A 10,853-nucleotide genomic window follows, 5' to 3' on the forward strand; every position below is an offset into this window, starting at 1 on the left:
AGATTTCTCTCCCATCTGATCTAAAACCTCCTGCAAACTGAGACAATTCTCATATTTTTTATACTGGGAAAAAAAAGTATGAGTAAACTAACTTAAAATAGGCTTACCAATCAAATTAATATAACGGCCATCAAACCATAGGTAGCATGTACTGCTGGTCTGATTTCCATGCCCCCTGCTTCCGCAAATCAGGGCTTTCCTGATTGCCTCCCACTTTTCCCTTTCCCTTTTAATAAACACTTCACCTCCCCCACCTCATGCCAATCCCCTCTAGCTTTCCCATATCATCCACTTCATTTCCAAATCAGAGCCACAGAACACTGTTCTTTTCACTTTTCTGCTGTCTTGCTGTCTGAACCTGCTTTTCAACATTATCTCCCCACTGCTTCCCAGCAAGCTGCTGCTGCCACCTACCCCATCGGCCCATAACGCCTGTCAGTCTCTCAGCTGATCGGCACCGCAATGTAACCACAGTGCAGTGAGCCAAACAAACTGCTTGGTGAGCGCATGTGTCAGGCCATATGCTGCACAGACTTCATTTACACAAATAATTCCAAGTTCACAGGTAGTTTAACTGCTAAGTAGTCAGCATCCACTCTTGTGGGACCGGTCACCCAAGCCAGAGGAATATTTTTTTGATTACTTCAGCAATCACAAACATTTTGAACAGCGCAATAACAAAATGTGAACACCAAATAGCAAAGAGTAAATATTATTTTAGTACAGAAATTCTGTAAAAGTTCAGACAAAACACAACCACTCTGAAAACATTTCCAAAAGCAGAATCATTCACATAGAGGTCTCAGACATCAATTAAAAAGTACTGTAAACATGGTTCGTATTCATTATTCCTGGCAAATGTTTGTTTTTCTTACTTCCTCTGCATTCAACTAGTTTGATTCCAAAGGCACTCTTGATCTAGAATCTAAAAAAGCATTCAAGCTCTTACTGAATGTCTGTTTAATGGAAGGAAAACAAATGTACATTAAAAAAACACACAAGAAGCAGATATAGCACAATCTCCCACCCCTAATAAATATCACTGCAGATATAATTCATATAGTTACCTCATCTTAAACTCAGAATAAGCACATGGAAATGAAGAAGATATCTTTATCTATTGAGCAATGGAAAAAGTGATGAACTTTTAATTATTCTTTTGCATAGATAGTGAATTTTTCTTTCATGGAAGTCAGCTGAAAATACCTCTTTGGTTTTCATGAGGTAAGTGCAAACCCCAGCAAGAAACTGCTTTTATTTGCATAGAATGTCAGTCAGTATCTGAAACTGAAAGCTGACAGCATTCTTCTTTTCTATTACTGAGGAAAATTACTGGCCCGAGAAGCTTGTTCAGGTTATAGAATTTCTCTAGGTACTAGTGGCAGCCTTCTCGCAACACAGGTTTTCACACAGATTAATTTACACATACTTGCAATGTCATAGGCAAGGATATGAATGTATATTGCACTAGTGATTTCTGAGCTTTGGCTTCAGGTCAGGGTGTGAGACTATTCTGTTACTCCATTCTATGAGAGCATCTGCCTAGTGAGAGAGTGCAACACAGTTCAGCCTAAGGTACCATAACAAGCTTTTAGCAATGAGCCTTACATTGGAGCCACTGGCCTTTTAGACAGCTACAATACAACAGAAGAAACAGCACAGCAAATAAACGAAATTGTGCAGTGGCCTGCTTTGATTAATGACTGCTAATAAATGTCAATGAATGAGTATCTAAATCAAAAATGCAGTAGTAGTTTAAAAATAGCCTTAAACAATAACACTGTGTATATAGACCAGTAAATTAAACACAGCCTAGGAAACTCCCCGGCACTGGAATACTACTGTTGATGCTGGTAAATTGGTTTTTGACCCTAGCTAAATTTTGGAAGCTAGAGCTCTCCAGGAACCGTTCCCAATAGGCATTTCACACACATGCAAATATAAACATGGGCTATACCAGCTCATCTCAATAGTAGCAATGTTCCTGTGCAGGTTTGATTTATTGGAACAGACATAGCCTAAGTGTGCCGTTTTCTGTAATTAGGATCTCTTTAATTTCAAGAATTGAACTTTTATGAAGATACAGCTCTTTCGGGGAGCGCTGTTTAAATAGCTACAACAGAGGATTTTCCTTTCTTCTTTTCTCCTAAAAATAACATAAGAAAAGAAAAACATAGAAAAATATTACTGGAAGAAAAGTAGGATAGAAATACACCTCATTTCAATATATAACAGATTAAATACACAGCAAAGGCCATAAATACCAATGATTAAGTCTCCCAGAGTCCGTAGTATCACACAGTTCTCAGAATTGGATTTAGTTACGGTATTGATGAGGAAAGAGATTATAAGGCTTGAGGCTTTGCAGCGGTTTGACCTTTCTCTTGTTACGCTACAGGCAATGCATGTCACGTCAGGAGGCATTTCAGAACCTCCCTGGTTTTAATGTTTCCCCCAGTTTTCATGCTTTACTTAATAGCATTGACTGAGACTCTGTTGGTAACAGGATTTTCTTGTTAACTGACATTTGAAATCATTTTGAAGTGATTTGAAAGGCTCATCGAAAAAGGGAAAATTACTGACCCGAAGTCCCATGGTATATGCAGCTTTGCCATACAGGTGCACAGACCAAAAGGTCATGCAACAGCGCTTCCACTGTCAGCGTAATGTGTTTCCAAAAGGCCACTCATGTTGGTTTTCAAGTGTTGAAAATCTTTTAAGGCCACCCCAGGTTCACCAGAGGGGTCAGAATTGTTTTCAACCAAACTTCCCTGTGCAAGAAATACAAATATGTTATTATCACTGCAGTATGCATGTGAGCTACAGAAAAGAACAAAATCGGTAATGTTAATATAATATTAGTATTCGTTCTGCTGATACTTTTCCTTATATGAATTTGTTTCATTAATACAGTAGGCTGTCTTCACACACCTGAACCTATAGTGTTACTGTATTTATTCTAATTATTAGATAAGTAACCTAATATTTTAATTTCTTAACAATATTAACATATTACAGATAAGACTGCAGTTGCAAAATAATTATAGTATTCAAAGGAACTCAGACAGCAAAAACTCACTTGAACTGTTCAATAGTTATCTCTGATGCAGGATCTTTAATGACAAAAACTGTCATTAAAGGGAAAATAAAACCACAAACCAGGAACTATGCCAACTAAAATGTGAGCAGATACGACCCAGGAAGGGAGGCACAGCTAAGGTAGATTAAACCTTGATTACAAGATGACTAATTTTAAGAGTGCCATCCATGGCAAAAAATCCTAGTGGAAAAGCAGCTCCAGTGCAAATGAACGCAATAAATCTGAGTGAAAAGTGAAAAAATTGGGAAGCTTACACTATATATTCTGTAACATACACAGATAAATATACACACATAAACAAATATCCAAAGGTAAAAACTTGCACTTACTTACCTTTGATTTTTTCCATACATAACAAGCACCAATAATTACAAGAATGAAAAGGAACACAACAGTCATGCTGACTCCTGCCACTAGAAGAGAAAAAAGGAAGGTAATAATTACTCTAAGCCATTGAGAAAATGAAAAAATAATACCTACATTCATGATGGATAATAATGCCGTACAAAATGGTTATATGTGACGTTAAAATCTAGCTATTTATTTTTCCTACAAATAAAAATCTCATTCAAGTCTGGATTTGTACAGAAATGAACTCTGCCTATTACAGCTCATTACAGTCAATTATTTTTGGCAGTGCAAAGTATGTGCATCTCCAATCTTAATATACCAACAGTTATTGCTGCTCACAGTATTATTTGTACTACAGATTTTATTGAAAGAAAAAGCCCCAAATACTAATTATGGTAATAAGAAAGTAAATTACTACTATTTAGTCTAGTAGAGTGATATTCTTATAACTCAAATCACCACGATTTGCAGTTAAGGAGTGTCTTTAATACTTTTCCATAAAAACAGAGGTTTCAGGCTAACGTAAGCAAGTCCATACATAGGTTCTTTTTTTTTTTTTATATAACCAAGTGCAGTAAAAGAAGTGAAAAGTTCAAAACTTAGGTAAAGAAAAGAAATATTTAAGCAGGAGTATACATACTGAAGTTTTCAACCTACCTATCAGAGATGACAGCTGTTCTTCTGTTAGAAGGGAAAGAATGAAAATTAGAAACATGAGAAAACTGTACAACTATGTGTTAGGAAGCTAAAGCTGTTTTCCCTACTTTTTTTTTTTGCGATTACAAAACACTGAGATTATAGTCAGTTATTAGAAGGAAACTAGCTCATTATCTCTTGCCAAAATAACAAGGTGCAGCATTAACTACTCTGTACCTACATTCATCATACTTGTACGCTGATTTCTGTTTACACTCCTTCATACATGCTTGGTGGGTAAGGCTTTGTGTGCTGGAGCGCACTCGTATATTCAGAGAGCTGTGGATTTATGTATATTTATAATTAGTCTAACTAAGCCCAAGTAACAACAGCAGCTTTCTTCAGAGCCCACCATACTGAATGAGGAAGGATTATATATTTCTGCTAAATCGGTTTGTGTTTGCGATTTTTTTTAATGCTTTTGGATAGAAAGAGTCATTGGATGGAAAACAACAGGAAAAACAGCGAATTGACAAGACTTGGGTCTGCAAACCAAGGGAAGAACTGACTCAGGATTTGGAGGAAGCAATAAATTCAAAAACAGACCTGGAGCGGGATTGCTCTCATGTCGTGGTATTTTCAATTCAGGAGCTTGTGTGGCTTTGGCAGTAGATAAGGAAGTACTTGGTGGTGAGGTGTTTGCAGCAACATTCATATTGGTATGAAGGCATCCTAAAATAGAAAAAAAACCCCAAAATTGCTGAAGTATGTCATACCATTTATTATTAAGGTTGTTTGATAATTTCTGTTAAAAAATCCTGCTTTCAAATGCTCATAATTTTATAACCTTGCCTGCTATTTTACATGTGGGATGTTTCCCTCCATCTGACTTTTCAGTATGAACATTTCACATTGAAATTTCTAAGACATTTCTCAGAAAAAGTTTTGAAAAAAAGAAGACTGTCATTTACTCAGCTTAAAAATAAAAAATTATATATGTATTCTTCTCAGATACTGTTTCATTGCTTTGGAGTAAGAAAATGAAACCCATAAAGGAATATTAGCAGAGCTATAGCCTCTGTGCACTCTGTGCAAATTAGCAAAATTATTTTCATTTGCTTTCATGAGGCTTGACAGGATACAGCAGCTAAATTCATCTGGGATGTTGTTTATTGGTATTTACTCTCATTCTCGCTTTTCATCTTGCCTTATATGCTTTTCAGATGAGAAGCAATGACTTTAATACAGATGATGACGCTCACTAGCTTGCTTTAGTTAGCAAATGAAAACACTCTTTCTTTCACATTCCTCCTCATCTTCAATTGCAAATTAATGAAAAAAAGAGGTTTTGGGAGGGTTGAAAAATACTTTTGCTGAACTTTTTCTGAATGACAGGAAGAGAGGAAAGCTATACCTTTTGTTAAGTTATTGGAGCATTAAGCAGATGCTTTCTTACACAGTCTCAGTTGTGACATGAAAAACAAAATAAGACTTATTCCACGGCAGCAAGTTCAGCCAGTGAAGTTCTGGAAGGTGCCACATGGGAAATAACTCTGAAACAGCACAGGGGACAACGCTGTGCCACATGAGTTTCACCGGCGTACAAGTTTTAAAAAATCGACACCATAAAACATCTTACATAATTCTGGTGTCCCCTGAGACCTCATTATCTAATAAAGCTCTTCCTAGAATTATGGCATCATATCCAGGCATAACAGCAACAGGTTCTCTGGAAGGGAGCAAACAGATGCAGCCGTGATGCTGCAATAAAGAATAACAGTATTTACAGGCAGATGCTGCCTCTCTTGTTGAGAACAGCAACGGGTTTAAGTTGCTCAGTGGGTAGGAGAAAAACCTGCTTTGTCACTGTGAGGCTTTCATAGGACTCTGCCAAGCAGAGCACAGCTCTACAGAGTGGGCCTGCTGATATACATATCTGCATGAACTCCCTTGAATGGCATAAATTCTCAGCCAGGCTTGTGATCTTGAAAGCATGTGTACATTCACGATAAGAAGGTCCATTAGCCAAACCCCTCCAACTTTTAGCACCTTCTTCTTATAAATTCTTCCTCTGTTGCTGCCTTTAGTGGGACAGAGGTGTAAAGAAAAAAGCGCCTTATGTTGTTGCACCAATTTAGACCAATTATTTTTCTTTTTACAAGGAAACAATGTTCTAGTGAAAATGTATGAAAGTGATCCAGCTAGTCAAATATTCTAACTGCTAAATATAAAAATCCTTTCACTATTGTCTAATATTAGACACAAATGATGTAAGAGGTCTCTGTTTTATCAAACCCAGTCACAAATTTTGAGTATTAAACATTTTCATTAGACAGAAATTATACAAGGCACTGAGGTCCTGTCAGCCCTAATAATGCAAATGGTGCAGTTGGGAAGGTTGTAGAACTTGCAGAGTGAGATATCACCTCCTTACTACTACTCTGTAAATTTACAAAGTCTTTGTGGGATGATTAGGAAGTCTTGGTGCTTAAGGTTATATGGCCAGAAATCATTCAATATTTTGCTTTCTTTGCAGCATCACTGAGATCCTGCTGCTTTACCTGTAACTAGCAGTGCTGACAGAAAAAGGGGATGATCTCTATACGTTGTCATTTCTCTAGTTCTACTACTGATTTTCAGAATACTGATCATAATCCATATTAACATTTATTTTTGTCGTTCATTAATGAATATAAGATGACTAATGTTGTAAGAACTCTTGCCTTTCATTGGCACATGTGTCTTTCTGTACCTGCAGAAGATTTCTTTAAAATATAATAACCTGACTTATTCTTGAAGTTTTATTATTAGGGGTGCTACAGATATGAATATGGCAAAATAACTGTATGATTTTAGTGAGTTATATCTTACTGATAGAGACGTAACTAAAGTAATCATTCATGTGGTACAAAATACTAATGAAAAGAGAAAAGTCATTCAATTATTGTACAATGATTTACAGATCAAGTCATGTGAACTAACATTTAGAACAGACTTAGGAATATCTTCAAAAAGTAATTGCAAATATTGAAGAGATAGCAATAGCTGAGGGAAAAAAAAAAAAGATGTTCACTCACCTGTAAACAACAGAATGAATGTAGGTATTGTCTTATACATTGTCATTTTTCCCTTTTGCATCCAACACAGCACAAAAATGACAGAAAACAAACCTGAGCTCCTCCTGTCACTGTCCCCACAGTTGTGGTTGTCACCCTCCAAAGCAAGAGCCCTCAAAAGCCCGTCCCTGCTGCACTTATCATTTCCTCAGCTGCTTATTGGCCAAACCAGACCATTTCCTAAAACAGCTGTTACAAGTGCTTAGATGTCACAGAGGTTGTTTAACACCAGGAGCTTTGGATGTACTGAAAAGTATTTACTTATTACAAAGTGACGTGTGCAGGGAGCACAAAAACTACGAAAGCAACAGCTAAATGACAAGTTCTGTTCATATGTAAACCAAGTTCTGAACCGCGCATTTACTGAAACTTTCTAGTTATGATGAGGATATTTTCAGATCTTATAACTACACAGAGACTTTGTGCAGATCTCAAAGCTCTCTGTATGCATGGAAAATGTATCCTTTCACAGATGGAAAAGCCTGGGCACAGGGATGTGATCACAGCCTGTTAATCACAAAAGACAACCATTTTCTTTTGCACTAGTCACAGATTATAATATATTCCTAATTATTCAGTGCACCATAAAAATAAGTATTAAAAGGAAAACCATTTCCAGCCTGTAAAGTGTCATGATAAGTCACACCCCTAGTTATTGAGGACCCTTTTAGGAAACAGTATTATGCCTTCCATAACTGCTTCCCAAGTGCATCTCAGAATTGTTGGTCAGTATTCTAGGTGGTCTGACACAGGTTTGTGCTTCATCCAAGGGTGTACCACAGATGATGCCGAGTTAACTGTTGATAATTTAAGTAAAAAGGAAATACATTTGTCAAGCAAAGGGAGTTTGCTTGGCAATAGATCATCCTGCTGTCAAAAATTTCACCCTCTTCCTCTTCTGAAACTATTTCTTTCAAAGTACACAACAGTACAACATGGAATACTTCTGTCTCTATGGACTCTCTGTACTACCACTCATTGTTAGAAGGCTTTTCCTGGATGTTCTGCTGCCATGAACCTCCACACATGGAAAAACATAACAGTTAGACTTTCACGAGTGACAAGTTGCTGTCTCAGCAAATATTATCCCAAAACCCCACTACTTTCTACAGTCTCTCCATATCAATAAGATCGCCAAATGGTGCTAAAACCAAACAAACAGGGGTAACAAACATTTGGACAGACACCTCCATTCCACAAGACAGAATAATGCTTGCAACGATGTTACATTAACAGCTTTTTTTTCTGTGCATGCATTCTTATCTTTTTTTCTGAACATTTCTTTATCAGGCCATAGCAGACCTTTGCAGTAAGAAATGCTGGCACAGAGCTTTCTGCCCTCCAAGTCTGTTGCTAATCAGCACAAGAAACCACTTTCGTTATGCATCCTTCTTCTTTGAAAGACTCCTCCCAAATTATAACAGACGTTTTCTTCTAAGACTTTGTTTGAAGAATATCTCCAGTAACAACAATGTTTTATGTCCGTTCTAATAATACCTTATGAATATTTTTCATGGAGTAAGAAATTAATATCTTTATGCATCTCCTGTGTACATCAGAAAAAGTATTCATGCAAATTCAGTACACAGCTGGAGAACCAGCTCCTTCTACAGCCAATGGAAAGAGGCAATTCAGAGGGAGAGCCCCAAAAGGGAACTGTGAGTTTCTGAAGTGCCAAAGCTTGTTCCCCAGTTCAGATGGATCCTAGACTGGCCTCTTGTGCCTGAAGCCTGACCATCTGTTTAACCTGTCTAAAAGCTGTCCACTCTGCCTACCTTTTCCACCTCCAGACACTCCTCACTTACAAACACTAAGGAGGACAAAGGTGCAAATAATGAATGCAGCTACCCACAGGGGAGGAAGAGGGTATATAAAATGTGTAGGATGCTCATTTGCAACTAAATGTAACAGAAAGCTTCCCTCGGACCACAGAGGAGCTCCGTAACCCACAACTGTCAGCTCTGTATTGACAGGACTTCTGTTTCCTCTGGCTTCAAAGCATAAATCTCTTAAGTCCACTGTTCTCTGACAAAAACGTCTCACTACTGACAAAATCTCTTTTCAGTGTACACTTCATAAAGTGGTGACAAAACACCCAGACCTCCTTTTTAGGAGAGACTCCTCATCTAGGCAACCTGACTTCACCAAGGAGTACTGATCCTTATTATTTCCCAACCTTGCCTGAATTACTGCCTGTCATATAAGCACTTTCAGAAGGAAGGACTGGAGGTGTGTGTATGAGACATTTCCATCTCTTTACAGAGATCAAAGGTTTAAAGGAGAAATATATTTAATGCTTTAGGATCACTGTGCATTGTACTGAATTCATAACCAATAAACATCATGCCTACTAGATCACCTACACTTTGCTGAATGATACAAGATCTACACAGTGTTACAAAAGAGGGGAAAAGAGATCTATGCATGTCTGAGTCTGTTTTTTCTAACTACTTCCTCTTCCACACTGGCTTTGGAAAGGCCAGTTAGATGGCCAGGTAATTATATAGTTGGTGGCTACTGTATCTCCATTTCCCCTCAAGCTTTACAGCAATCAATTAGATGTTTTGCCACAGGTACAGGTTCTTTCCCTATTAGCTCCTCTCCTAGCTTTTGAGATGTGCTTTGTTTGCTCCTATTTGAATTGTTTGGAAAAAAAAATTCCTATTTTTGTTAGAATGTTTTATAATGTTTTGATTTTGAAATAGTTTTGGGGATGGCTCAGTTCCAATAAAACTTTGACAGAAAACCATTACATTTCTCCCTGCCTAGAAAGCTGTGCTCCCAGGGTATGCCACTGCATGGCAGACATACATGGGGATTCTTTGGGACATGGGAATGCACAGAAGACAGGCTCAAAGCAGCCTGATGATAGGTAGCCCCACAGCCAGGATTTTTAGAGTTCCCAGATGTATCATATGCAAGAAACAAGGTTAGAAGTTTTAACTGAGAAGGCATCCTTCCCAGGTTTCTAGCCCTTCATCATCTGGAGACCGAAGTGAGCCCTGAAATCCTAGAATCTGTGGGTGAGCAATACTGCAGACCTGCATTTGTGGCACTCCGCATTTAAAAAACAAAGTAAGGTGCTTAACTAAGTCATGTATCTCTGAAATCAAGCATGATACAAAACCTATGGCAAATCAAACAATTGCTTTGCAGAAATTATTGATATATGCATTTGGCCATGCATGCCAAATTTTATTTATTCTCAGTAGAAATCATAGGAACAATGGATTATTTTTTAAATTAAAAAAGTGGGCAGTAGTTATTATGCGTTATCTGTCTAAAAGACATACTTGATGGCCACCATGTAATTCCACATAGTCTCCTAGAATGTGCAGTGCCATGCTGTACAGATGCTTGAACAGGAAACAATGCTTGCTCAAGAAATGCTTGAGCTTCACATCTCTGACTCTATATACCAGACACATAGTCTACAGACATCTGGATTCAAATGCAGCTGCCTGAACAAGTGTTTAGGACTCCGCTGACCTGATTCCAGGCCAGTGAGTTCAGATTCAGCTGTAATTCTGTTCTCAGGTACAGAGACAAAATACTGAGCAGGCTGTTAATGTAGAATACATTCCTTTCCCCCTTGCAGGGATCATGAGTCTCCCCTGAAGGTGGCATCACATACAGATCTTCCGCACAGA

General features: G+C 37.8%; 1 protein-coding gene across 3 annotated transcripts; it reads right to left on the reverse strand.

Annotated features, from left to right (window-relative positions):
• Positions 1–698: 698 nt before the first annotated feature.
• Positions 699–7,356, reverse strand: LOC308040353 (uncharacterized protein). 3 transcript variants are annotated; one of them, XM_080344318.1, is made up of 6 exons: positions 7,258–7,356; positions 4,694–4,819; positions 4,109–4,132; positions 3,434–3,513; positions 2,584–2,771; positions 699–2,146 (listed from the first exon to the last, which is right to left on the reverse strand). In XM_080344318.1, the coding sequence occupies exons 2-5, from the start codon at positions 4,800–4,802 to the stop codon at positions 2,637–2,639; spliced, it is 348 nt and encodes a 115-aa protein (XP_080200444.1). In that variant the 5' UTR covers positions 4,803–4,819; positions 7,258–7,356; the 3' UTR covers positions 699–2,146; positions 2,584–2,636. The 3 variants fall into 3 exon arrangements, with proteins under 3 accessions (XP_080200444.1, XP_080200442.1, XP_080200443.1); XM_080344316.1 differs by having other exon boundaries at positions 7,165–7,356; XM_080344317.1 differs by lacking the exon at positions 7,258–7,356 and adding an exon at positions 5,502–5,634.
• Positions 7,357–10,853: the final 3,497 nt, after the last annotated feature.

Source organism: Nesoenas mayeri (genome assembly GCF_963082525.1).
Source record: "Nesoenas mayeri genome assembly, chromosome: 4".
Classification (NCBI taxonomy): domain Eukaryota; kingdom Metazoa; phylum Chordata; class Aves; order Columbiformes; family Columbidae; genus Nesoenas; species Nesoenas mayeri.